The sequence below is a fragment of the Canis lupus genome, chromosome 18, assembly GCF_003254725.2.
Source record: "Canis lupus dingo isolate Sandy chromosome 18, ASM325472v2, whole genome shotgun sequence".
NCBI classification, from domain to species: Eukaryota; Metazoa; Chordata; class Mammalia; order Carnivora; family Canidae; genus Canis; species Canis lupus.
The window spans coordinates 45,129,064-45,156,876 of NC_064260.1; the positions used below are offsets into that span (position 1 = coordinate 45,129,064).

Sequence of the window (27,813 nt, forward strand, 5' to 3'; positions counted from 1 at the left end):
ACACAGGCTTATGATGGCTTCATGTCACCCCCAATCTGTCCTATTCAGGTCCAGACTCCCTACCCACCTTAGGGGCCCTCCCGACTCCACCCCAAGAGCAGGTCTGGATGGGCTGGGAGTGGGTGCAGTTGGCAGGACAGCAGGATTCTCCTGGAGGGCAATGGCTCCAATAGGCCCTGCCCCTTACAGCCCTTCTCACTTCATGTCCCATAGCAAGAGATTAGGGGGCATGGCCTCCACCCCAGGACTCTCAGCCAGGAACCCTCAAGTGCTTCGGGGAAAGCCCAGAGCAGTGGTATAGCCACAAGCTCACACACAGCATCTGAGTGGTCTGGCCTGGCAGGGCTCTGGCTCCCGGAAACAGCAGGTGGGCCCTGGTCGGGCATGTCTGCCAAGGGAGCTCTGCTGCTTGGAGCCCACAGACCCATAGAGCTCAGGTGCTGGGGAGCAGGGACTGGGCTGGGGGGCTGGGGGGCTGGGGACCAGCTAAATTTGGCTCCTGGAAATCCCAGAGTCTCTCCTGATGTTTCATCCAGGGTACGTGTCTACACCTGAGGGCAGAACCTGACGCTCAGGCCATTGGCATCGATGGGCTCCCAGGAGTCCTACTGCAGCCCAGGGCCTCTGGGTACAAGAACAGCTTCTGAGCTGGGCTCTGTACAGCAGCCCCCAGAGCCTTGTGGGGTGGTGACAAGCAGACTGGGCCAGCTGCGCAGTGAGAGGCCAAGGCCCCTCAGCACAGTTCCCGGGGTCCTGCCCCCACCGGAGCTATTACTAGCCGCAGGGAGGGGCCTGCGCTCTTCGGGCAACCCCGCCAGGATGGCCCCTCCCCACATCGCTGGTGAAGAGGCCTGGCTCCCAGGACCCCTTCACCACTGCACGGGGACCGTAGCACACACTGAATGGAAAACAGAAGAGTCTGTATTTTGCATGTCAAGTGACTCCAACGATTAGGAAAGCACCTATCTGCTTGGAGCGAGGCCTAGAGCAGGTCATAGAAGTAGTCGAGGCCCTGGCCCAGCTCCCACATGGACACTCCGACGCCCAGCTCCCGGGCCAGCTCCAGCCGTACCTGCACAGACTAGACCAACAGGCAGGCGTCAGCCCCACCTCTCACCCTCTGGCACCCCCTGCCACCAGGCAGTAGCAGGTCCGACCTGTGCTGACCTCCACCGCTCACCACGGCCTCACTGAGGGCAAGGGTCATCATAGGGTGGGGTTGTACCTCTTGCTTCACCCCCAGCATCAAGGCTGACCCATACGTACCTTCAGAGTTGGGTAGAAGACGATGTGCCTCCCACCACGGCTTCTGCAAAAGAGGACGAGGCTTTGCCTGCTGCCCACCTCTGCTTCTCCCACCACCCACCACCCCCACCCCAAGTGGAAGGGAGTGCTGGCCCCTCCTCTGCTTCCAGCAGAGATCTCAGATCCCATTGAAAGTCCCCTCCACGGGTCCTATTCCTTGGGCTGGCCCAGCCCTCAGGGGTGGTGGTAGAGCTTGTGCCCCCAGGGGCCCCTGGCCAGCCTGGGCAGGCTCACCCCTCACCTAGGGCCTCCTCCTGGACACTCACTTCTTGTACTCGAAGAAGTGCTCTGCTGCCTGGCTGTCCCAAATGATCCGGGGCCTGTGGTCCTTCAGCATCTGGATGTACCTGGGGGAGGCCAAGGCATGGTGTGGGAGTGGAGACAGCCCCAACAGCCAGAGGGGCAAGGCAGCTGAGGCTGTCACAGGGGCGGCAGAACTGGGTGGCTGTCAGCCCCTGTGGGTCCGGGCAGTGCTGGCAGCACTGCCCAGCTGTGTGAGGGCCACGTGTGAACCCTGGACCCAGGAGCAATGGATAGGGCTTGGAGCCCTCAGCCCAGGCCTGTGTGAGCTCCCTTGGGGGTGGGGAAAAGACAGAGATTGGAGCAGCAGCCCCGGGGGCACCTGGAAGTTTGCTACCATGGGCTACACAGTGGAGTGTGGGACAGTACCAAAGGGCTGCATGTCCCACCTGGGTCTCATGCAGTGTCATCCCTGCTCCATGAGCATCCATGTGGGCACTGCTGAGTGCCACGGGAGAGGCAGTGGCATCTGCAGCTGTGAGGGGTGTTCAGGGCAAACCACAGGCCTCAGAGGAAGAACAGGCTCTGAAGGGGCAGCTCCCAGAGGTCCTGTGGCCCCCCAGCCTGGCTCTGGGGACAGAAGGCTGCAGCAGTGGTTTCTGGGCCCTTCCAGAGGCCAGGATATTCTGGAGTTGCCTTAAGCCTAGAGCAGCCCTTTCTAACTGCTGGAGCCAAGGCTCTGAGGCTGCAGAGCACAGGGGGACTTCCCGAGGTCAGATGCGTCAGTAAGGCACATTCAGTGTCTGTGTGCAGTCCTCCCTGGTGGCCACATGGGGGCAGGCAGGACAGGACGGGCACCTGCTATGCCCTGCAGTTCCCACCATCCAGAAGCATCCAATGATCAGTAATTAAAACACCCCTCTGTTCATTAATATTATTTGGGACTTTTGATCCCGTGCTAGGTGGCTGTGAGAAAAGTCCAGGGGGGCAGGGGGGTGGATGGGCCCTTGGGTTGGGGGCTGCTGAGGCTGGAGTCTGTGTCAGGGTTCAGTCCCTCCCCTCTGGGTGCCCTGATTGGGGCCACACAGACCCTCACGCTTGCCTGAGCACAGCCCTGGGAACCACCAAGCAGGCCCCGGGGACACAGAGAAGCCAGTGGGGAGAGGCCCCTTGGAAGGATGCAGAGCAGGGTGCAGATGGAGCCGGGTTGGGAGGAGCCGGCCTGGGAAGCAAAGGGAGCATGGAGCTGGGCACAGAAATAAGTAAGAAATATTTCAACAATATGGCCTGAGTGTTTCCCCAAAATCAGCACGTGCAAGGCCTCAAGTAGAGAGTGCACAGCTCCACTCCAAGGAACTGTCCACACCAGGCCAACTCACAGAACGTGGGTCAGTGGTCACTGGTCATGGGGGAGGGGGGCAAGGGGTGCTAAGAGGGTCCCGGGCTTTGTTTTGGGTGAAGAAAATGTGGGATTGAGGGGCTGGCTGCACAACTTAGTGCCATGCTGAGTTTTGGGGTGTGCAGGGTGTTTCCCCCCAAAAGTGACAAGGCTCAGATGGGAGGGCTCCAGGATGGCCAGACAGGACTCTGCATAAGACCTGGTGAAAACACGCCATAGAACGCAGGGACACCCGAGAGAGGATATTCCTGGGCCTTCCAGTGGGGGCAGCAGGGGTTGGGGCACAGAGACCACCTGCAGGCTGCTTAAGAGAGAGGACTCCAGCAGGAGACAGAAAATCAGGGCATGTCTGTGCAGGACCCACCCCAGCCAGGGAGGGAGGACCCCGAAGAGGATGAGAGGGGCGCAGGGGCCCCCTCACTCCCAAGGAAACTGACATGTGGCTTCTCGCCTTCAGTGGTGGGGCCTGAGGTCCCCCTGCACGCTAACAGGGACCCCTGCCCCTACGAGACCGGAGGCAAACGAGGTTGGGTAGAGTCTAAACCACCTGTACTGGACCGCTGCCAAGCTGGCCTTAGGACCTACACGAACCCCAGACCCCTGACCTCCCAGGACAAGAGGGCCTTGGCCTGATAAACACAAAGGGTGGGACCCACATGCCCAGAGGCCTCTCCTTGTCACCACTCCTGCTGCAGCCAGAGCCACCATGCCCTAGCCCCTGCCAACCCAGAGCTCCCTTGGAGTGGCTGCCCGACTCGGCATCCTGAGGGCCCCATGGTGTGCAGCTGGGGCCGTGCCCTTGGCGACAGTCTTCTTGGGGTGCACAAAGTAGGGTCTCCCTGATGTAGGACCACACCATGAATCCAGCAGATGCCAGGCCAGCTGCTTCTCTGTGGGTGACACAAGAAGCCTGGGTGGCAGGCCCCACCCACAGGCAGCAGGGCTCCCCCAGCCCGGCTGGGATGGTGGCCTTCAGTAGGACACAGCAGCCACAGTGGAAGATGCCCACAGAACTGTGCCAATGGGTGCCCTGAAGCCAAGCAAGGTGCCCAAGGAGGTCCAGGATCCAGACAGGAGCAGGGCATGGAGTCGGACAAAAGCCACGGAAAGTCAGCCTCTCCAGGCGGCTGGAGTGACACGAGGTGCAACAGAGCAACACCGGCAGAGCAGCTGTGCCTGCGTGGTTCACCCCACAGCTCCCTGCCCATGGGGCCTCATGTGGACCTGCAGTCCTCAACCGGGGAGAGTGGGAGGCCCAGGGCTGCCACAGGGACTGGCCTTGCGGGAAGCATCCATCCCCAAGCCCCTGCATGCCTGTGACCCCTGGTGCCCTGGCTCTCGAGACTGCCAAGCATGACCTGCCCTTTAGGGACCCATTTGGCTGTGCTCCAGCCAGGGCTGGCTTTAACTGGGGTCCAGGGGAGGATCCCTGAGCAGGGGCAGGAGAGGCCCAGCAGGGTGGGGGCTGCAGGCCCCAGAGGACATCTTGGCCTGCCAGGGAAGTAAGACAGCCTCTCAGGAAAGGCGCTTTGCAGGTATGGGGACCTACAGGTCAGTACCTAGACCACCTCACATCCTGGGGTGGGTGTGTGTTTCACAGCTACCCAGACTCTCCAAAGCTGGGAGTCACTGAGACACACAAAGGAGCTCCATGGTCACAAGAGGTCCGTGTGTTGCCCAGGGATGGCCAACAGAGACTAGTAAGTCAGGAGGGAAACTGAGCCACTGCAGATCATACCCCCCGCCCCCTGGGGCACCCTTGGCAAGGCCCAGAGCCCAGGCCTGGCTGGCAGAGGCCAGGAGACCACATGTCAGGCCTGAGGGAGCTGGCCTCTTGCCCCCGCCATGGGCTCTTGGCTCTGAGGCTGAGCAGATGGTGAGGCGGCTGATCCCGCACTCCCTGGAAGGGACCAGGGACACTTGCCACAAAGGATCTAGGTCCCAAGTGTCGGAGAGGCCAAGTCAGGATGGCAGATGACCCTGAAACAGGTTTCTCAGGCTTCTGTCAGCATGAAGGCTGAAGAGCCTGAGGGACTGTGGGGCTCCCCTGCACCCCATACCTGGACTGACTGCCTGGAAAAATCAGGTCAGGGGCAAGGAGGTGGAGTGAGACCCAGAGGTGCCTGAGGGGCACCTCCCTGTTGGTGTTGCAGGGGTGCTCACGCTGGCACATGGGCCAGCACCCATCACCCGCTGTGTGTCCTCTGTTCCTAGCAGGAGCTGCTGCTGTCCTTGGACTGGAGCTCTCATCTCTGGACTGACCTGGGGGGGTTGTGACCCCTCCCTAGGCTTGACTCCATCTCATGGAGGGAGGGGACATCCCTCCTGATCCCCTCCACAGGGGTGGCTCACTGTGACATGAACCCCAGGGAAGGTACTGTGTGGGAACCGTGCTCTGCCTGAGATCCCACTTTAGTAAAGATCCCCTAAACGTGAATCCAACTGCGTGGAGGCCTGTAGAGAGTGACCACACGGAGGGCCGCATGTCTGCCCCTCCACACCTCGTTCGGGGCTCAAGGCTCAAGGACCTCGTGTTGCAGCAACAGCCCTGACTGTCCCTGGGCCAGTGAGAAGCCCTTCCCCAGGACTCCATCCCTCTACTGCAGGCACCCTACCATGACCTGGGGCACAGCCTCTCCCGCCCACTGTGGAGGGCATGGCACCCAGCCTGCCAGGATCCAGGGGGGACCTCCAAGGGAGGGTAAAGCCAGGCAGGAGGCGGGCCCCCTGGGGCACCTGTATCCACCCTGACCCCACTGCACAGGCACATGGCACATCGGTGCAGCCTGTGCCCTCAGCCTGAGATCGCCCAGGAACAGGGGGACGAGCAGAGGGATAAGAGGGGCACGAGGAGAAACCCAGGAGCCACTATAGGACCAGAGTCTCTTGCCTGGTCTCAGGGCACCAGGCCTAGTCCCCTTCTACAGCGGAGCAGGTGGAGGCCCGGCGTGGACAGGAGCACAGCAAGGTCCTCTGTGGAGGTAATCTGGGGCAGCCCTACACTATGGCCCTCCCTAGAATCAGACATGACCCCTGCTGCTTCAAAATCCTCAGCCTAGGGATCCCTGGGAGGCGCAGCGGTTTGGCGCCTGCTTTGGCCCAGGGCGCGATCCTGGAGACCCAGGATCGAATCCCACATCGGGCTCCCAGTGCATGGAGCCTACTTCTCCCTCTGCCTGTGTCTCTGCCTCTCTCTCTCTCTCTCTCTCTCTGTGTGACTATCGTAAGTAAATAAAAAACAAAACAAAACAAAAAAAAAAACAAAATCCTCAGCCTCAGGTCACCACCTGGAGGCTGCAGTTCTGCACCTGTCTGCCTGCCACACACTGGTCACCTTCACCCAAGGCCCCTCAGCCACTCTCTATAGGACCAACCCACTAGGCAGGACCAAAGTGGATACCGCTGCCTGACCCCATGTGCCCTGGAGGTGCATGAGCCACAGCCCTGCCACCTCAGCACTGTGCCGGGTCTGACCTACGGGAGGCCTCGCTGAGCTGCCACCTGCTCCCACCAAAGTGAGGCAGAGTCAGGGCAGTGGCGGTGGCCTCCTCCAGCCTGACTGGGCAGGGCAGCAGGTTCTCACCTGACACGCAAACCAGCCATGCCGCTGAGCCCCTAGACCACTCTCCAACCAAGCCACCGCCCTTAGACAAGCTGGAGTGGTACCGTCTCCCTCCTCTGACTCCCACCCGGACCTATCAGTGGGGCACAGCTGGGGAGGAACAGGACAGGGTGCAGCCTTCCGTCCCAGGCATATCTGAGGGCAGGTGGTGTGTGCACACATACTCACACACACCTTTGTCCCTGAGGCCCTGTCTCCTCACCTCCAATGGTCAGGGGCCAGACACTCGCGGCCAGTGGAGGCCGCCTGTCATATGTCTCAGGCTGGGCGTGCATGGGGTTCACTGCCAGACTAGGGTTAACAAGCCTGATGAGGGGCCACTGGGTAGCTCAGTTGGTTAAGCGGCTGCCTCTGGCTCAGGTCATGATTTCAGGGTCCTAGGATCGAGCCCGGCATAGGGTCCCTGCTCAACAGAGAGCCTATTTCTTCCTCTCTCTGCCTTGGCTCCCCCTGCTTGTGCTCTCGCTCTGTCTCCCTCCCTTTCTGTCATATAAATAAAAATCTTAAAAACAAACAAACAAACAAAAAAAAAACCAAGCCTGATCCACTCCACATGCTGCTGCAGGCCCACATTTAGTTAATAAACAATAACTCTCTCTCCCTGAGGTGGTGGCAGAGATGAACTGTGTCCTTCAGATTCCAATGCTGGACTACGGACCCCCAGCACCCTAGGATGTGGCCACATCTGGAAATGGGGTCTTTACAGAGGGGGTTTGAGGCAACTCGGGGTCACTGAGGTCCTAGTAAGAGGAGGACATCCTGGGGCTCCTGGGGGGCTCAGTGGATGAAGCATCTGCTTTCAGCTTAGGCCATGATCTCAGGGTCCTGGGATCGCGCCCTGTGTCGGGCTTCCTGCTCGGTGGGGAATCTGCTTCTCCCTCTGCCTCTGCTACTCCCTCTACTTGTGCGCGCTCTCTGTGTCTCAAATAAGTGAATAATATCTTTAAAAAAAGAGGAGAACATCAAGATACAGACACGCATGAAGGGACGACCCCATGAGGACTCAGGGCATGGCCATCCACACACATGCAGAGAGGCCTCAGGAGGACCCCACCTGCCTTTGCCTGGACCTTGGGCCTTGGCCTCCAGGATGGAGGACAGTGAGTGTCTGCAGTTTGTACGGTAGTGCTGGCTGACTGAGCCCCTCAGGATGCCCCTCATGGGTATTTCTCCTTGTCCTGGAGGCCCAACCCTCAGAGCAGGAGGGGCTTGGAGGAATCAGGAAAGGGGCAGGAGAAAACAGGGAAGCCCCCACCCCTCTGGGTAGGCAGCTGCAAGCACCCCTCAGGACCCCTGAGTCTAGCCAAAGGCCAAGCAGCCCTCCACCATGGAACAGCTGAAGGGAGTCGCCATGGACTACAAGTATAGACAGCCATAGAGAGGCCTGGTGGGGCAGCAGGCCCCAGCTGACATGTCACATCTCTGGTGGCGGCAGGTCTGCGGGGTCACCTGCAGAGACGCCCCCCTCCCCTTCAAGGACAGCTAGCTGCAACAGGAGCACACCCAGGCCACAGGGTCTGAACCCAATGTCCACAAACAGGACAGTTCTCCAGAAGAGTGGCCGGCTCACATGGTTTCCAGACGCCCCAAATGAAGGCTGAGAAGATTCAGGATTGCCAAAATGCCCAGTGCCCCAAAAGGCACAATTCACAATGTCTGGTGTCTAACGTGGTCTACAGAGCTCCGGCCAGACAGATGCACAGGCAGGAAAGCTACCAGCTAACTGGACCCAGGGCAGGCCTGACTCAGGGAGCAGCTGTCACAGCAGAGCCCACACTTGGAAAGGGCAGGAAACATGGAAGAAAAAGCCCAGCACCCACTTCTGGATGTGAGCAGGGAGGGGACAACACCTGAGGCACAGCACACAAGTGACCAGGGACCTTGACAATTCTGATGCAAACGAACAGAAAACACAACAAGTGTCAGTGGACAGGGGACACATCGACTGACCAGGCACACATATTTAAGGGCCCGAAAGAGAAAAAGAACGGGACAGAGGGGATCCCTGGGTGGCTCGGCAGTTTAACACCTGCCTTCAGCCCAGGGCAGATCCTGGAGTCTCGGGATCGAGTCCCACACTGGGCTTCCTGCATGGAGCCTGCTTCTCCCTCTGTCTGTCTCTGTCTCTCATGAATAAATAAATACAATCTTAAAAAAAAAAAAAAAAAAAAAGGACAGAAAGAGTATTTGAAGAAACTAGCCAAAATTTTTCTAAATTTCATTAAAAGTATGAACATACAGGTCCCAAAAAGTCAATGAAAATCAAGTGCAAAACACATAAAACCACACGAAGGGACACCAGAACCAAGCTGTGCCATCGCTGTCTCATTGGACAGGCTGTGGCAGGAAGATGGAGATGGAATAACCTAGAATCAACCATCTAGCAAAAATATCTTCCAGAAAATAAAAGCAAAACAAAGCTAAAAGAATGTGACACCAGCAGAACTGAAAGGCAAGAGACCTGAAGGGCTCCTTGGATGCGAGATGACCCATGAAAGTATGCACATGTGCAAGAGCCAAGGGCCTCTCAGGCCAGGCCCACCTGCCACTTGTACTGGGAAGGCAGTCTGCACACCTGCGGACAGGGCGGCAAGGGGCATCCCAGCTGCGGCCCTGGGGTGGTACCCCCCCAACCTGACAGGCTCAGCCCTGCCAGGCCGCTCGCTCCCTGGCTCTAAGGCACCACCTGCAGGAGACACTGGAATAAAGGCCCCAGGGCGCAGCCTGCACAGGCAGCCACCCTATGTTGTGGGGGGCCCTGGGCTTACCTGGCCCCAATGACGGGCTCGCGTGCATCCCTGGAGGCTGCATAGTCCATGCCATAGAGGTTGAGCCCCAGGAGGATCTTGCTCCGCCACTTGGACTTGGGGTCCAGGACCTGGACACAGGCTCGAACCCAGGACAATGGTGCATTGGGGCCAGGCCTGCAGGAGTGAGGGAGTGGGTTTCAGCAGTAGGCAGAGGTCATGGCGTGTACTGTGGGCACTCAGGCTGCAGCAGGAGGCCATGCGCAGTGGGAAGGAGGGCAGCAGACAGCAGGCCTTCTGCAGTGCCTTCCAGCTGGACCTCTGTCCACATCCGCTAGGCCCTGGCCTCCGGGGTGGGTGAGGCAGCAATGGGCAGCACTGTGACATTGCCTACACCCAAGGCTTCCTTGGAGGCAGCAAGCCCTGCCGACAGGAGCAATTCTTGGCAACAAGGCAGGCCCAGTGCCAATGGCCACCATGTTGGCCCAGATGGCCACCCCAGGATGGTCTTCCCATGAGGGCTGTCCTTTGCCCTCTATCCCATGCCCTGAAAATGTGAAGGCTGCCCAATGCAGGGGCAATTATGGGCTTCAGGCCCCCCGTATCCCTGGAACCAAAAGCTGATAGAAGTGTGGCCTTAAGCACGCTGGTGGGAAGCCAGGCTGTGCCCCTCTGCCTGTCCAATGTCCAGGCCCCAAAGAGAGCACCCCGGCACCAAGTCATGGAGCCCACCGGGCCCCTTAGTGCCTACACTCACTGCTGTGCTGTGGGGTAGTCATAGGTCATGAGGCTGAAGCCATCCAGCACAGGGGCCAGCTGCTCAAACTCCTTGTGTGTGAACATGCCCAGCTGGTCAGTCCTGCAAAACGGTAAGCAAAATTACCACTGCCCATCTCTCACAGCCTGGCCAGCCCCGCCCCAGTGGACACCCTAGTCCAACTAAAGACACAGCAAACTGGCTGTAGGGGCTCCCAGACCATGCCCCATCCTCCCTCCACTTTTGGGGGACTGCAGGCCACTTTTCCTGGAAAGTAACATGTCACTCGGGTATGGGGCACAGCCCTGGACGGAGTCAGGGCCACATTCCAAGAGCAGGGGTAGGCTGAGAAGGCAACATCAAGCCCAATGTTGGTGGTCAAGCAAAGGCTCATTTCCTGCCTGTCCCCACCCTCCTCGCTGTGTATCCAAGGGCGAGACCAGCCCAGCTCCGGGATCACCCCATTCCCAAAGGTGTCCATCTGCTAGCCTGCCTGCTCTGCCTGCAGCAACCCCTAAGAATGCCACATCCTGGGGGGGGAGGTGTGTGGCTTTCCACACTGTGAGTAGAGACAGGACTCCTCTTCTTAGCCTGCACCCCAGGAACCCTGGTCAAGTGTGTCTCACTGCAAGGACCTCAAAGATGGTCATCCAATGGGACACAGGTGACCATGAGATACTGTCTCAAGGCAGCCCCACTCCAACCCAGGGCAGAGCTTCTCCAGCAGCTGCCTTTTGGGGAAGCAGCCAGGATGCCAGGCCCAGGGCCCCGAGACATGGGACACCTACAGGACCAGAAGATAAGCAGTGCTGGCAGGCCACAACCTCGTAGTCCCAACTCAGTGATGAGCATCAGACACAATAGGGTGCTGAGGGACACGTCTGGGGGCAGATGCTTTGCTGCGCCAGGACAGCCATATTCCCTGAGGCCACACTTGGGACAAGCCCCCCAATGTAAGGCGGAAGATTCTAGAGCCCAGCAGAAGGAAAACAGGCAACAGGTGGGTGTGTGAACACATCTCGTACCCTCTAGGATTCGGCCCTGCGGTGCCACAAGAAAGGCATGTATATTGGCTCTAGGAAGACACTTTCCATTTCAAAGGCTCACCTATCTCCAGGTGAGACATTCACGGAGGACCCCAGACACCTAGGCCCTGCCATTGCTGGATTCAGTGGCTCAGGAGGGAAGGCAGGGCTGTGGGCAGCAGTGTGGTGGTCCAGCGGGGAGCACACCCCTTAGTCCCGTGTCTTAGTCCCCACAGTGCCCAGGGGGGCATCTGGTGCTAGACACCTTCCCTGCCCACCCAGGGTCCCAGAAATGCCAGGATCAGGTGTGCGGGGAAGGTCAGCTGGGAACAGGACTCAGGCAGGCAAGGGGCAGTGAGAAATGAGCTGGGAGGAGGCCTCCAGGTGGCAGAAGGCCTCGTGGCCATGGGCCCACCAGTGCTCAGAGCAGACACTCCTGATGATGGCCATGGAGGTCGGGGAGGCTGGTTTTTCAAGGCCCTTCTCCCATTAATACTTTGCCCCAAGAAGTCCACACCATAGAGATGCCTGCCGGAGAAGTCTGGACCAGGCTCACATCAGGCACAACTACTGGAGTCCCTCCTCCTTTGCCAAGTTCAGCAGCTGCCCAGTCAGAGGTGCTTTAGGCTTCATGGAGTCTGTCTCCCAACCCAACCTTCCCTTGTACCCAGCCGGGCACCCTTCCCGGGGCATCCAGCTCCTCCGGACCAGTCCTCCACACACGTACCAGCCTACTACCACAAGCTGGGCCCCTACACCTCTTCTCCTGGGATGGTCCTGGTCTGCCAGATGCTTCTTGCTGAGCCACCTTCTTTCCAACCCTGGGTATCTTTCCTTCCTGGAAGGCTGGGCAGCCATGCAGCCCAGCGTGGCTGCCCGAGACACCCACAGCTACCTGAAGTGGGGGAAGGGCACTCCAGGTGGGGCCCACAAATATCCTGCAGCCCTGTTCCCTCTCTAGATGGCTAGAGAGCACATGTGCAGTGTGCCTCTAGTTTCCTCAGAGAGGATCCTGTCCCAACTTCTTAGTCCTGTGGCCACAGGCTTGCAGCTTGACCCTCCCTGCTATCTTCCCCAAGACGCCACAGACCAGCCACCTACTAGTGGTAAACTCCAAGTCCTGCCCCTCACCAGCCCAGTGCCTGGATGCCACCCCCAGAGCGCCCTGATAGAGCAGCTCAGGGATGGTATGTGGAAGACAGAGGTCACTGACCCTACTCTCGCTCTCAGGGCACCCACGTCGGCTCCTCATAGGCCTGGTCACCCAAGCCCCTGACTGCCTCTTGCCTGCTCAACCCTGTGGCTCCTCCTCCAGCTGGAGCTAGTGTCTCCACTGGTGTAAAAGCTCCAGAGTGCCAGCTCCACTGGAGGCAGGGCTGTGACCTTGGGGGCAGGCTCAAGGTCAGCATGGCTACCGGAGCCCAGAGTCCCAGACACAGGCCCACAGCAGAGAAAAAGCATCACAGGCCTGCAGACCCCCTCCCAGAGCTGTTATTGTTCAGTGTGCCAGCAGCCAGCCTTTGTGAGGTGAATGATGAGCAGGATTATGTTCTGCAGCAGAAGACGTCAATAAGAAGCATTTATTGGGCTTCTCTGTTGGGGAGCTGTCAGCAAGTGTGTGTGTGGGGGGGTTGATGTCAACAAGATGAGCTCCTGCCGGGCACTACCAGCCAGAGCCCTGGGGGAAAAGCGCTGGGCTGGCATACAGCCAGGACAGCACAGACCAGGCCCATACCCCCCCAACCAGGATGCCTAGAACCCCCACCCTGAGCCCCGACCACACTGGCCATGTGGTCTGCACACCGCCCTTCAGCTGCCTTTGGAAGGTATATCCTCCCTTGGTGGCCACAGGGTGAGAGGCAGGCCATCCACTTCCTGCCTAGGTGCCAGAAGCTTGGGGGTAAGAATCCCTGGACACAGAGGCGCCGGCAGGAAAGATGCACCCCACTGCAGCCTTCCAGGCCAGGCCCAGGGAGTGGCCCTGAGGGGCGTCCAGCACCCGACGCTCCCACTCTCTCCAGCATATCCTCTGTACCCCTGCCCTATGTATGTGCTAGAAGCTGCTAGGCTCTACGGAGAGGGCTGCAGGCAGGCACCCCAGCCCCACCAGCCCTCTGCCCAAGGAGATGCCCCCAGACTCTGAGGAGCTTATCTCCTGCACCCATTCCACAGACGGCTCCTGACCACAAAAGGCGACAGGGTCTTAACCTGGCCAAGCACCCCATTCCCCAAACCACGCACAGAAACTGGGAGACCCAGGAAATGGGTGCCAAGCACCGCAGCCAAGCTCACAGATTCTAGAGGGTCTGCTCCTCAACCTCCCCAGAGCAAAAGCTGCTCTTCCAGCCCCAGCTCTAACCTCAGGTGGCCATAAGAGCCTCTGCCTCATTGGACCCAGCCTCAGGACACACAAGTACCCCCCCACACACACACACAGATGTGCACATGTGTTTGTACATGTGAGATGAAGGACGGACGGGTGGGGCTCCAGCTGGGCTCTTTCCTAGGCTGAGCAGTCTGCCTTGCTCCAGGAGGGAGGTGCCAGCATGTGGGACCCTCCCCACTGGGGACCCAGAAAATGTGGGGAGGACACTCAGACAGCAGGCCAATGCCCAGGTGATGCAAGGGAGCCACATGTACAACCCATGGTCTCTGCCGGCATGCAGCAGGGACGGTGGGGCCTGAGGGCCAGGCAGGTGCTATTGACAGGGAATATCTGTCTCAGCTGCTAGAGTGCCCCACAGGCACTTCTACGAGCCCATCAGCCTGTGAACCACAGCTAGAAATCACAGGCCCCAGCTCCCCAGGGGAGTACCCATGTTGCTCCCACAAACTGGCACACCATCCTGCTGCCACTCCACACGGTGGGGGCCAGCGTCGACCTGCAATCTCCTCCCCAACAACACCCTCCCATTTGACCTTCGGTCTACCCCTGGTCCTCACAACCCACCTGGAGCATCCCTGGTGCCTAGCACCGGTGACACCCTGGGTGGAGGGGACGTGGGCCTAGGCTGCCTGTTGTTCCCTAGGTTCCAGAAGGGCTGCCTCCACCAGGCTGGGAAGGGTGAATAGTCAGGACGGTGAAGGAGGTGGTGTGACCACACAGCCTTGACCTGCCTAGGGCATGGCAGGTTTGGATTCATCCTAAAGCCCTGCAGTGTGGTGAAGCTCCAGGGCTGCAGCCGAGAATGGAAGTGTCTAAAAGATGCACCCCTCAAATTTGTGAACTTCTGATGTCTTTTAACAATTGGGTGGAAGGGCGTAGCTTTCCACTGCGGACCTGTGAAGATGTGCTGTCGTGGCTGACTTGGGTCCCCGTCTCTAGCATCCAGTGTCTACCCACCCGGGGCTGCTGTTGACCAGGAAGGATCTACTCCACCCCCAGCAAGCATGGCACTTACCCCGGAGTGACAGCCGGAGGGATGACCAGGATGGCCAACAGCCGGGCTTGGTGCAGGGCCTCAGCCAGGTGGGTAAGCATGTGGATGAGGCCCCTGCAAAGAACCAGGAGATCAAGAACAAGAAGTCAGGCCACTGGACCCAGACCCGCTACAGGGCACACACCCCTTCACGGGCACTTTCTGCCCTAGAAGGTTCCAATGTGGCCCTGTGCACTGCAGATGCTCGACCACCAGGGCAGCCCAGCAGGTCCTGTGGGGGTTATTCTCCACCCAAACTGGGCCTACTCAGAACTTGGCTGGTCCCTGTCCCTCCTCACTCAGAGTCACCCTGAGAATAGCATGGGAAAAAAAGGGGTGTCTGGGCAGCACCCCCACCACCTCTGGACTCTCCCAGACAGTGTGGCCAGAGGGTGAGAAAAGACCCACATGCATGTGCCCAGCATGCTGACCTGCCATTGGCCAGGCCAGAGCAGGCCATGAATGCCACAAGACTTACTGGGTCACAGGCACGCATCACCTGAGAGGTGCCTCAGGACCAGCATAGTGAAGGCAGCTCCACCAACCAGGTCTTGGCTTGAGGGGGAGTCCTAGCCTAACACCCCAAAGCACAGGCCTCAACTACCCAGCCCCCCTCATGTGGCACCCCCCCAGCCTGGAAGACATCCAGACTCAGCCGTCTGTCTCAGTCCTAGGTAGGGGGCATCCCCAGTCCCGGGGCACACGGAAGTAACACCTGGGGTGGGCATCAGGTATCACTCTCCTCTTGTGTCTGGACACATCTCAAAAGGAAGTGGGCCAGCAGGTAGGGGAGAGAGAGGGAGCTGGAGTCATGGGCTCCTCTGGCCCCTAGAGGCACGGCAGGTATGCCCAGTGGAATGGGGACTAGTTCGGCTCCGGGGACCACCTATCAGGCAACTCTCCTCCCCTCAGGCCACACAGTGAGGACTAGGACCGTAAAGTGACTAGTGTCCATGAGCCCTGAAGGTGGCAGGCCCAAGCTCTGTGTGTTCCCTCTGGCCTGGCCCTAGTCTGTAGAGCATGGGGAGTCCATCCTCCACACACAGCTCAGAGGGTCTAAGGCACTGAGACTCTCGCTGGCAGGGACAGTGGGGCTGTCCTGGCCACCCTTGCATGGCCAGGGCGTGGGGCCCAGTGCCCACCTCCAGGCCCCACCCCACACAAGTGTGCAGAGTACAGCTGCAGGTGCAGCCCCAGCTGTCTTGGCAAGAACAGGACGGGTACAGCTAGATCACGGCTCAGCAGGAGTGATCTCTGGTGTCACGGTGTCTCTCCTGCAAGGAGGCGGCTTGGGGTATGGTCAAGCCCTTGGGGACCATGTGCCCCATCAGCTCTGCCCATAGATGTCACACTGTCTGTAACACTGTCACTGTCACTTGCTTTCCTGGCTTTCTGGATGGCCCTAGGACTGCATGCTTATGAGAAGGCAAGGGTGGTCTTGTGCCCCTGGGGCAGTACCCACCAGGTGGGAACCTGTGGCCACCTGTGCCCCCACAGAACAGGCTGCCACACCTTAGGTACGAAGGGAGGGGACCAGGCCACTCACTAGAGCTGGGCACCATCCCTGACTGCTCCAACTGCTCAGCCCACCTGGTCCTCTCCAGAGGACTTCTGTGGGAGGCCTGGGGGACCCAGAGTCCAGGGTGTTATGGAGATGCTGTACCATTGTCCCTGCCATTCCACATAGGCCATGTGCCCCACAGCATTTGTCCACAACGGCCTTTCCAGGCTGACTTTTGCAGACAGAAGCAGTACCCTCGAACACCTAGCCACAAGCCTCAATGAGGGTGACATGGCAGGGGCTGGGGGGTGGGGAGAGCAATGGCCTTGTGAAATGTTCTCATCATGCCATGCCACACCACAGCTTGGCCCATTCTGTCCTGGGAGACGGCTCCCACGTAGCAATGTGCCCAGAGACATCTGTCACGCTGGCTGCTCTCTGCTCCATCCACCTGGCCCGACTGCCCTGCTGGCTGCCCCCTCATCACATGCTTGCTATATCTTGGCTACGGCCCAGGTAAACCCGTGCTGCCTGCTGTGAACGAGGGCAGAATGAAGCTGTCTGGTAAGAAGCTTCAGGGGAAGATCCTGCTCTTTCTGCTCAGAAGGTGCTGGGAGGTTGCCTCGTCAGGGCCGTTGCCCTGCAAGGATCACGGCACAGCCTTGGGGGGATAGGTGAGGAGGGTCTCTCGGCCAAGAGCCGGGGCCCCTGATGTGCTGGCCCTGTGCATGCACAAGGAACCCCTCAACTTGGCTCTCACAATCTCTACCAATTCTTCCCCCACAAACTGGGCCTCAGAGCCCTCCCAGGAGTCGGGGCTTTGGCCCAAGTGGGTAGGAGCCCCCAGGCATGCCTGTCTCCAGGCACAGATGAAAGCCAATAGCACACCTTCCACCTGCACCCGGTGAGAGGAGACCTGCTTGGGTACACCGCCTCTGAGTGGGCAGAGAATGGCCTGCAGCTGCAGAAGGCCAGAAGGGGGGCCACCCTAAGCCAGAGCTCCCGCTGAGGCATGGAGAAAGAAGGGGTGGGGTGGGGGGGCAGCTTTGAGCTGGGAGTCTTTCAGGCAGAAAAGGGAAGGGATGGCTAGTTCCAGAACTGGGGGTAGCTGGCAACCAGCCTCTGACACCCCCAGCACTGTGTGGGTTACATCACTGCTCCGCCAGGTGAACACTCAAGATACCCTGGGCAGGAGAGCTTGGTAGCCGCCCTGTCCTTTGTGGGGCTGACCCCCTATGTCCCTGCCAGAAGAGGGTGGTGGCTGCTGCAGGTGACACCTCACCACTCCTGCCTTGCCTGGTCACTGTGGTCACAGGCAGGTAGGTGCCACCACAAGGGGAGCACACAGAACCTGCAGGCCTGGGAGGCTGATTCTTGTCCAAGATGACTGTGGCCACACTCAACGGACCTCTTCTCAATGTCCCTAGGAAAGCTCCATTACACTCAGCAAAGGAGTTCCTGCTTATGCCCAAGCCTGACATTGCCATCACCGCCTGGGCCATAGTTCTCCCACACGGCATTCTTGGTGACGCTTATCATACTCCCTTTACCATCCATGCAGGCATCCTGGCTGACAAAGCAGCGTGGTCAGAGCCAGACGCTGGCCCTTGGCTGTTTCTGAGGTGTCATCCCTGCCCCCAAGTGTAGACTGTGGGAGGAAGACCCTCCCCACAGTGGCCCTCCCTCCAAGACACCAGGGGGCCAGGAAGAGCACAGAGCCCACTCACACATGCTTCTGGCTCAGCAGCTGGCTCCAGACCTCCACCACGAAGCCGTCAAAGTGTTGGCTCTGAAAGGCACAGGGCAGTTGAAGAGGTTCCAACGACCTCAGAGGGACAGGTGGAAAGGCAACAGAGCCGGCCACGCAGTGAAGTCATGGCAGGCTCAGAAGCCCCTCTGAAGGGAGCAGTGTGGGGGTCCCCACAGGAGCCAGGAGCAGAGGGATCAGCCCTCATGTGTCCTGTCTACTCATATGCCGCTCCAACCCCAACCCCTGGGGGCGAGAAGGGCCAGGAGGGCAGCGGGCAGCTGGGTATCACCCAAGAAAAGCCTCCCCAGCACGAAGGACCTCTGTGCTCAAGAGGAAGCCTAGGGCAGCCGGTGTTGGCCCCATGCAGTGCCAAGGCTCACCTTGGCCACCTGGACCATGGTCTTGCCAAGCTCTTCTATCTCGTCCTCACTGTCCAAGACGTTCCGGAAGTCCTCATGAGTCCAGTCCTCAAACAGGAGTCGGGGCACTTGGGGGATAGACCCACACAGCGACTGTGACCCTTCTGTACTTGGCCCTGCCCTCAGGGCAGCCCTTGGCCAGCAGAGTAGAGTGACCACACCGCTGAGCACTCACATGGCCTGGCAAGGGAGGGGCATCAGGTAATGCCAACCTCTTTTTCCCCTCACACACCAAGTCACTGAGTGCCCAGACCCCAGCTCCTCTAGCTCCTCACTGCCTGGCTTCTGCTGGACCGTCTTCCACCCTGATGGGTCCCTACCTGGCCCTACTGCCCATGGCTCCTTCTGTTCAGTTGTCACCTGCTCCCCTGCTCCAATCTCTAGACCCTACTAATACCACTGTACTTTGGGAAACTCTTGCCAGCTGTAAGCTCCAGGACTGGGCAGGGTAGGGTTGGCAACACTCTCAGTCTGGTCCTGCCAGGGCCTCTACCTCACAGCATGTAGCTTAAGGGCTAGGTACCCTAACAGCCCAGGCCCACTGGACTTACCTATACGTAAGCCCTTGGCCTGCTTCCTGACCGCCCGCATCCACCCTGTAGGACAGGAAGACAACAGTCAATGCAGGGGCACAGCCACTCACTCACATGAAGACTCACTCCTCCCCCAACGTAGAAAATGCTGGGGCCCCTGCAGTGGAAGTGCAGAGGGGAAGCAGCAAGAGAGAATCTGTAAGTCAACCTCCTCCTCTTCCTTTCTCCCTCCTCCCTTCCCCTCTCCTCTCCCTGCAGAGCCTCCAGGGCAGGTCAGACCACTGGGCCACTAGGCGGAAGGAGATGGTGTTGGCCACATCTGGAGAAAAGTGGCCTCTGAGGGGGCTGGGACTGTTTCCTGGAGCTAAAGAGTGCCTAAGGTCCAGGTCCCATTGCAGCCCAGCCTGTGTCCTCTGACACTGCCCTCCCTCCCAGTATTGAGGGACGGCCTTAGGTCTTGGAACACCAGAAATAGCTAACACACCCTCTCTCTAAACCCAAAAGGGGGGATGGCTATGTAAACTTGGGCGCATGCTCACAGAAGTAGCTGTCAAGACATTTGGGCCCTCCTGGACACTTCCTCCTTGGACCCTGTGTACAAACTGCCAAGGGGGACAGGGCTTGGGCCAATGCCAGATAGTCTCTCTCTCTCTCACACTCACACTCATACACACACACACAAAACGAGACAGAGGGTCACACTCTCACACTCACACACATACAGACATGCGCTCACACCCTCCTGGGCCCTCAGGATGAGCACAGATGAGCAGCAACATGAGAACCTTGGTCCACGTCGTGAAGGCCTGTGACCTCGAACATCTCCCGACCTCGCCGCTTCAGTTGCAGCCACACAGGTGAGATCTGTGTGAACTTGCCCCCGAAGACCTTTGCAACATCGTAGCCATGGCTGTTCCACTGGCAGAAAATGGAAAACAAGTGAGCACGCTTGCAGCTGGGGACAAAGGGCCCTAGAGACTGAACTGGGACACAACAGGATCACCTATGCCACATGGGACAAGCCCCCAGAAAACTCTTGGGACAGCTGTCACTTCGTCGGGAGACCCCTCTACCACTGCACCTGCATAGCAGCAACCCAATGAAGTGAGGACACAGATCCCAGTGGCCACCTTGCCTTTGAGATCTCTCTCTCCTCCCCAGGGACTTACTTACTGGAGTGACATAGCCCAGGACGTCCCCAGCAAAGTGCCTCTCCCGGGCCTTCGGTGAGCAGTAGCTACGATGCTCCAGAACCACATCCTCAGCCCTAAGCTCCGTCACCACCAGACCTCGGTCTTGAACAGGTTTCTCTGAAAACTGAGTCTAAAACAAAAGCAACAAGACAAAGTAGTCAGGGCCTGCCAACCACATGTAAAACATGGGACCCAGAGGAATAGCAAGTCTTCTGATCAGCCAGGCACTGTGTCCTGTAATGAATAAGGTGCTGCTGACCGGAGACCACCAGGAAAGACCCACCCTTGAGGAGCTGACAATCCTTGGGGACTCACTCTCCCATCCCAGAAAAACGGTACAAAAGCACAGCCCATCTGTCTGATCTGCTTGACCACTGCTCTGCAAGGCAGGATGGGAGTGCGAGCATGGGGAGAAGCAGAGGCGAGGTGAGGGCCAACATCCGAGCCAGTAGGGGTGGGCACACCATCAGCCCCAGCGCCAGAAGTTACTCCCTCCCAGGCCACCAGCCGGAGTCCTGAACACTACTAGCTGGCCACCTAAGGAGGCCAAGGCCCCAGCCTCCCGGCTTACAGAGTGTTACATCACAGGCCTCAGCACTCAACCCCAAGGGCCAGGAAGAGGCCAACCCCCAGACCACCCCTACCTTCTCCAGCAGCGTCTTTGAGGCAGCCTTTTTGGCGTCTGACTTTGACAGAGTAGTATGAACAGAGCTGCAGGCCAGAGCAAGCCAGAGCATGCTGAGCAGCATCCTCATGGTGGAAGTTACAGTGCGGTCCAACTTCGGGGGCCAGGGGGCTGTAGGGAGAGCAGAGCACGTGACCACCAGGAGTGTGAGGTGACCCCTCTGCCAAATGGAACACCTCATAGGGCCTAGGTCCTTGTGGCACTAGGCTGGGCACTGGCCCCAGGACAGAGCCGTACCCTGGGCCCACCCTGGCGGCCCTCCCAGCCTCTGGCACTGCTGGGCCCTCCTTCCTCAGATGCCCAGAAAGGGGCCTCCCTGCTGCTAGTCAGTGCCATCCCCCACTGCCTCAGGGCTACCCTTACCAGAGGCAGCCAACCAGAACGGTGGCTGCTCCCCACTGACCCAAAGAACTACAGGCTACTAGAGAGATTAAGTGTGAAAGAGCAGTGCCACGGAAAGGACTAGAGGAAAATAAGAGTGCTTGCCTCTGTTAACTCAGGATAGAGAAGGCTCTTCCAAGTACATCAGCAGTGTGGAGGTTAAAGAACACACCAATGGAATTCATTACATAGAAATGTGACACTTTCATTTAGAAAACAAAAAAACAAGTATAAAGAGATAATAAACCAGAAAAAAAATTAGAACATACTTCACAATGTGTTCCTATCCGTCATCTATTCATTATAAGCAAAGAACTCTTACAAATCAAGAATAAGACGCTCTAATAAAAAACGCTCTACTACAAAAATATAGGAAACGAAGGTGTAGTCACCTCTTATTCCCTAACACCCACCAGGTACCCCACACAGACATGCTATCTAAATACCCTGTAAAGCCAGGCATACCCCATAATAGAGATACTATGTAATACAGACACATTGTAACATAAAGATATCCCATAATGCAGAAGTACCTCACGTTATACACACCCAAGATACAGAGATGCCTATAGCATACACAGATGCCCTGGAATCACAGAGACACCTTGGAATACACAGAAACACCCTGGAATACACAGAGATTCCCTAGAATACACAGAGATCCCCTGGAACACGCAGAGACCCCCTGGAACACGCAGAGGCACCCTGGAATACACAGAGTTCCCCTGGAACACGCAGAAACACCCTGGAATACACAGAGATCCCCTAGAACAGAGAGAGGCGCCTTGGAAAACACAGAGATCCCCTGGAATACACAGAGATCCCCTGGAACACGCAGAGGCGCCCTGGAATACACAAAGATCCCCTGAAATATGCAGAGATCTCCTGGGATAGGCAGAGGCGCCCTGGAATACATGGAGATCCACTGGAATACACGGAGATCCCCTGGAATATGCAAAGATCCCCTGGAATAGACAGAGGCGCCCTGGAATACACAGAGATCCCCTGGAATATGCAGAGATCCCCTGGAATACGCAGAGATACCTTGGAATATGCAGATACACCCTGGAACAGACAGAGGCGCTTTGGAATACACAGAGATCCACTGGAATACACAGAGATCCCCTGGAATATGCAGAGATCCCCTGGAATACGCAGAGATACCCTGGAACAGACAGAGGTGCCTCAGAATACACAGAGATCCCCTGGAACACACAGAGATTCTTTGGAATATGCAGACATCCCCTGGAACAGACAGAGGCGCCATGGAATATACAGAGATCTCCTGGAACATACAGAGGTGTCCTGGAATACACAGAGATCCCCTGGAATACACAGACATGCCCCGGAACAGACAGAGGTACCCTGGAATATACAGAGATCCCCTGGAACACGCAGAGATACCCTGGAATATGCAGACATCCCCTGGAACAGACAGAGGCGTCATGGAATATACAGAGATCCCCTGGAATACACAGAGGCACCCTGGAATACACAGAGATCCCCTGGAATACACAGAGGCACCCTGGAATACACAGACACCCCCTGGAACACACAGAGGCACCCAGAATACACAGAGATCTCCCAGAATACACAGAGATCCCTTGGAACACGCAGAGGCGCCCTGGAATACCCAGAGCTCCCCTGGAATACACAGAGATCCCCTGGAATACACAGAGGCATCCTGGAATACACAGACACCCCCTGGAACACACAGAGGCACCCAGAATACACAGAGATCTCCCAGAATACACAGAGATCCCTTGGAACACGCAGAGGCGCTCTGGAATACCCAGAGCTCCCCTGGAATACACAGAGATCCCCTGGAATACACAGAGGCATCCTGGAATACACAGACACCCCCTGGAACACACAGAGGCACCCAGAATACACAGAGATCTCCCAGAATACACAGAGATCCCTTGGAACACGCAGAGGCGCCCTGGAATACCCAGAGCTCCCCTGGAATACACAGAGATCCCCTGGAATACACAGAGGCACCCTGGAATACACAGACACCCCCTGGAACACACAGAGGCACCCAGAATACACAGAGGTCTCCCAGAATACACAGAGATCCCTTGGAACACGCAGAGGCGCCCTGGAATACCCAGAGCTCCCCTGGAATGTGCAGAGGCACCTTGGAATTCACAGAGACACCCTCTAACATACAGAGGTGCCCTAAGCCCTAGAAACCGCACCTCAGCCTCACCAGCAATCACAGGAGCTGACACAGTGTTGGTGAGGACTAAAGAGAATGATACTGATGGCGCGGACCTGGGACAGCAGCAATTCTCAAGAGCTGTTGCTGGGAATTCAATTTGTGAAAATCTTTTGGATGACAATCTATTCATAAATATACTTTCCAACCTAGGTTTCCTTTCACAAATTACACTTTGGGGGACTTCTGCACTTACATGGAAAACGCATAAGGAGGTTCATCACAGCACCATATAAACAGATTAACACGCACTTCCGTACCCTGTGGACAGGCACTGTGATGCTTGCAGTGCACCGGTCAGTGCACATGTTACAAAATGTACATATGCAACAGGATCCCAGCTTTATGTAAGAATTCCCATGTGCACATACACCTACAGAGAGAGTACAGAAAGGGTGATGCTAAAAAGTAAAAGAGGAGGCTATCTGAACTGCTGATCATTGTGTGTCTTTTTGGCTTTAGCTGTATTTTCTGGCCTCCCTACCCTGGACTTCTATGAGCTTGCAGTTTACTTTTAGGTTCTGCCTCCACCCCTCTCCCCCGGCAATTCCGCCTCGTTTTTCACTCAAGGCAGTCAAGGAACAAGCAGGCCCAGGCTGACTGCAGTCCTTAATGAGCCCTTAAGGTGTGTAAGTGTGAAGAGTATCTTGGTCCCCAGACGCACAGCTCTGGCGGACTGCCCCTTCCAGACCACCTAAGGAGTCACTTAGTGGCAGAGCCACTCCCTGCAGGCCCCGGGGAGCCAGCCTAGCCTCCTGCCAGCAGGCAGGCATATGGCCTTTCCTCTGGCTATGGGGTCTCCAGAGCCCCAGTCGGGCAGGGTGTGCCCTGTCAGGTGCTGGCAGACAGGATCTCCGCAGGACTCACCCCCTCATCCCCTTCACCCTGTTGACGTCCTGGCCAGAAGCCTGATTTCACCTCCTCCAAAACCTCCTTTCCAGCCACTTCCCTTCATGGTGCACCACAGGCCACACAGCTTTGGGCTGTGGGGATGGATACAAAGACCCAGGCCCAGATTGTCATCCTCCCCCCACCTCCTCAGCGACACTTCCTGGCATCAGAGTCCTCAAGAACAACAGTCCCCGCCCCCTCCCATCTTGGGGCCACAGCTCTGACTTGGGCTCCCTGTCACAGCCGAGGGCAGGTTACACAGAACACACCTGGTCAGGCTTACACCTCAGCTGCCAAGCTATGAGGGGCTGACTCTAGGAAGCCTGGCCCCACGAGGGCAGAAAAACAACATGAACAAACATGTTTGCGTAGGGGGCTGCAGAGCTGAGAGGACAGCTGTGCGTGCAGGGACAACTGCATCTGCTAGTAGGAGCCATGTAGAGTAGGGGGAGGATTCCTCAGACAGGCACCCCCATCTTTGACCCTAGCCCCCTTGGGTCCACTCCATGACCTCAGGTTCCTCCTCAGCTCCAGGGTGGAGGTTGGGTTCGAGGATGGAAGATATGAGAAACCCAGTAGGAGGGCGGTCCTCAAGCCATCCACAGTGGCCTGCGGTGTGCCCCAGCAGCCTTCTCACCCTTGGTCCGTGGCCTGCCACCCCACCTGCTGCCTGCCCACCCAAAGACCCCTCTGCTTGTGGCTCACCTGCTCCTTGCCCTGTGATTTCACACTATGGAGAAGGAAGAAAGAGGAAAGGGTAGAGATGGGACTGGTCTGGAAGAAGTGAGATGGATCCCCTCTGAACCCAGTGGAGGGGGCAACAGAAAGAGCCAGACTGAGCTCAAGGTCCGGTGGCACTGGACTGTGCCTGGTGGCCAGCCCTGGGATGAGGCGTGATGGCTTTATGAGCCAGCTACTCATGAATGCCAGGCTACTCCCTAACTGGCCATGAACTTTTCAGACCTGACGCAAGGTGGTGAGAACACAGCAGGTGACCTGCCATGACACGTGGGGTGCTCGAGCAGCAGTGAGGCCCCTTGTCTGGCACTTCTGATGGCTCCCTGCTGTGCACCGTGGGCCTGGCCACTTTACCTGAGGCCCGAGGACAAATTCTCCCATCGTGCTCTCCACAGAGCCCTGCTCTTACGGCAGTTTCCTCCACAGATGCAATGATCTCCTTTAGGCAGCAAGGGGCCTGCAGAGTGCAGTGTGGAGTGACCGCTTCAGGTCTGTGATCACCTAGTGGGCCTCTGGGAGGCAGGCGTCTCTGATCTGCTCTAACAACGGAGCCCCACTATTCCAGGGACTCCAAGTGTGCTGACCAAAGGACAGCAAGTCACAACAGTAACTTTCAAATGTTTTGAGACTCACACTAAGAATGTGCCATAGCCCAGGACATGTGTGCATGTGCCATATGTGCATACATGTATGCGTCAAATGAAAGCCGCTAACCAGAGCTAACCCTGCTCTGGGATGCACTGACAATTCTTCTATTTCGTTTTTAAGAAACTGATTTTAAGGGGGCCTGGGTGGCTTGGTCAGTTGAGTATCTGACTCTTGGTGTTGGGTCAGGTGATGGTCTCAGGGTCATGGGATCAAATGTTGGGCTCCATGCTCAACGGGGAGTCTGCTTTCCGTCTGCCCCTCCCCTCACTCGTGTGCATGCATGTGTGTTCACTCTCTGAAACAAATGGATAAATCTTAAAAAAAAAAAAAGAAAATTGATTTTTATCCATCAATTGGTCTCATTATTCAGTAATATGCAGTTTGAGAAACAGTAACCAACGTGCCCTGTGTGTCACCAAAACGCGGCTAGACCATGAGCCAATTTTCTGATTGAGTAGGGCTGTTCCTGCACCAAGTGTGATAAAACGGTCAGTCACACGCATTCTCACCTTTAAGCACAAGTCTCGGAGCCAACTATATTCCTGGGTGAGGTGTGAGCGCACTCTGGGAAGTGAAGGCAGTGTAAGAGGCAGGATGAGCACAGCCCTGGGACATTTATTGACCACGTGTCACCCATCAAAACCCGGGACACAGGAACCAAAGTAAATCCCACTCAGAGGTGAAGGAGCTGCAGTGCACGACCACCGCACTACACTAACTCAACGGAGCGATGGACGCAGGATGCCACAGACAGCTCATGGTCCAGCTGTGCCACCAACCCAGTCCCCTGGCTCTGTGGGAAGCAAGAGGCCGCCGAGTCACCCTCCAGTGTGAGAGGTCTACAGCTGTTGAGCCCAGGGCCGAGTGCACCCCAACAAGCACCGGGCCACCTGCCCCGCACTCTGGCCTGGCCTCTGGGGACAGCAGTCACACGCACCTCAGTCACAGGAAGCGTGCTGCTCACACTTGTCTCTTACTCAGGTGCTTACTTACTCCCACACCCTCTTGCACAAACTGGCTCTCACACCACCACTCTCGCACACTCGTTCTCTCACAGGTCCCACACGCTCACGCCTGCATGCTCACACACCAGCCCCACTCTCCCGCACGCTCACACCCCTTCTCTCACAGGCCCCTCACGCTCACACCCCGACACACCAGCCCCACTCTCCCACACGCTCACACCCCTTCTCTCACAGGCCGCACACGCTCACTCTCTCTCACACACCAGCCCCTCACGCTCACACCCCCGACACACCAGCCCCACTCTCCCGCACGCTCACACCCCTTCTCTCACAGGCCCCACACGCTCACACCCTCTCACACACCAGCCCCTCACGCTCACACCCGCACACTCACACTAGTCCTTCACACCCCGACACACCAGCTCCACTCTCCCGCACGCTCATGCCGCACTCTCACACACCAGTTCCACCCTCACATCAGCCCCTCACCCCTGACATACCAGCCCCACTCTCCTGCACGCTCACACCCCTTCTCTCACAGGCCGCACACGCTCTCACACCAGCTCCTCACGCTCACACCCCCGACACACCAGCCCCACTCTCCTGCACTCACACCCTTTCTCTCACAGGCCCCACACACTCACACACTCTCACACACCAGCCTCTCTCACACCCGCACACTCACACTAGTCCTTCACACCCCGACACACCAGCTCCACTCTCCGGCACGCTCATGCCGCGCTCTCACACACCAGTTCCTCCCTCACACCAGCCCCTCACCCCCGACACACCAGCCCCACTCTCCTGCACTCACACCCTTTCTCTCACAGGCCGCACACGCTCACACCCTCTCTCACACACCAGCCCCACACGCTCACCCCTCTCACACACCAGCCTCTCTCACACCCGCACACTCACACTAGTCCTTCACACCCCGACACACCAGCTCCACTCTCCGGCACGCTCATGCCGCGCTCTCACACACCAGTTCCTCCCTCACACCAGCCCCACTCTCCCGCACGCTCACACCCGCACTCACAGCCCCCACACGCTCACCCCCTCATCCACGCTCCATCTCTCACACCCGCGCTCACTCCCTGCGCGCCTCCTGCTCTCACACGCGTCCCCCGCGAGCCCACTTCGCGGCGCGGAACTGGGGCAGGGCGAGAAGGAGGAGCAGCCGCAGAGACGCGGGGCGCGGACGCCACCCCGGCCGGCCACCGCCGGGCTCACCTTCATGTCCCGGAGGCCGGCCGGACCACCGTCGCGCGCGGCCGGAAGGCGCTCACGGGCGCCGCCGGAAGTCCCGCCCCAGGACGCTGGAGCGCCGCCGCCGCGCACAGCACTCTGGGGTCGGGGCGGGGCCGAAGCTGG

At 58.0% G+C, this 27,813-nt stretch overlaps 1 protein-coding gene across 2 annotated transcripts; it reads right to left on the reverse strand.

The window, feature by feature from the left end:
- Nucleotides 1–903: 903 nt before the first annotated feature.
- CHID1 (chitinase domain containing 1) lies at nucleotides 904–27,813 on the reverse strand. Of its 2 annotated transcripts, XM_025451920.3 has the most exons (13): nucleotides 27,673–27,813; nucleotides 20,555–20,706; nucleotides 19,891–20,040; nucleotides 19,503–19,635; nucleotides 18,736–18,780; nucleotides 18,146–18,252; nucleotides 17,743–17,804; nucleotides 14,497–14,589; nucleotides 10,071–10,172; nucleotides 9,335–9,490; nucleotides 1,572–1,652; nucleotides 1,267–1,309; nucleotides 904–1,081 (listed from the first exon to the last, which is right to left on the reverse strand). In XM_025451920.3, exons 2-13 carry the CDS (start codon nucleotides 20,663–20,665, stop codon nucleotides 983–985), a joined length of 1,182 nt encoding a protein of 393 aa, XP_025307705.1. In that variant the 5' UTR covers nucleotides 20,666–20,706; nucleotides 27,673–27,813; the 3' UTR covers nucleotides 904–982. The 2 variants fall into 2 exon arrangements, 1 of the variants encoding a protein (XP_025307705.1); XR_003139098.3 differs by lacking the exon at nucleotides 27,673–27,813 and having other exon boundaries at nucleotides 1,547–1,652.

Excerpts from the sequence above, each read along its gene's own strand:
- CHID1 (XM_025451920.3), bottom strand. The coding sequence starts at position 20,665 with ATGAGGATGCTGCTCAGCATGCTCTGGCTTGCTCTGGCCTGCAGCTCT. Across the intron at positions 14,590-17,742 it reads CTGCTGAGCCAGAAGCATGT|GGGCCTCATCCACATGCTTA; the intron begins GTGAGTGGGCTC and ends GGTTCTTTGCAG. Across the intron at positions 1,082-1,266 it reads TCTTCTACCCAACTCTGAAG|TCTGTGCAGGTACGGCTGGA; the intron begins GTACGTATGGGT and ends CTGTTGGTCTAG.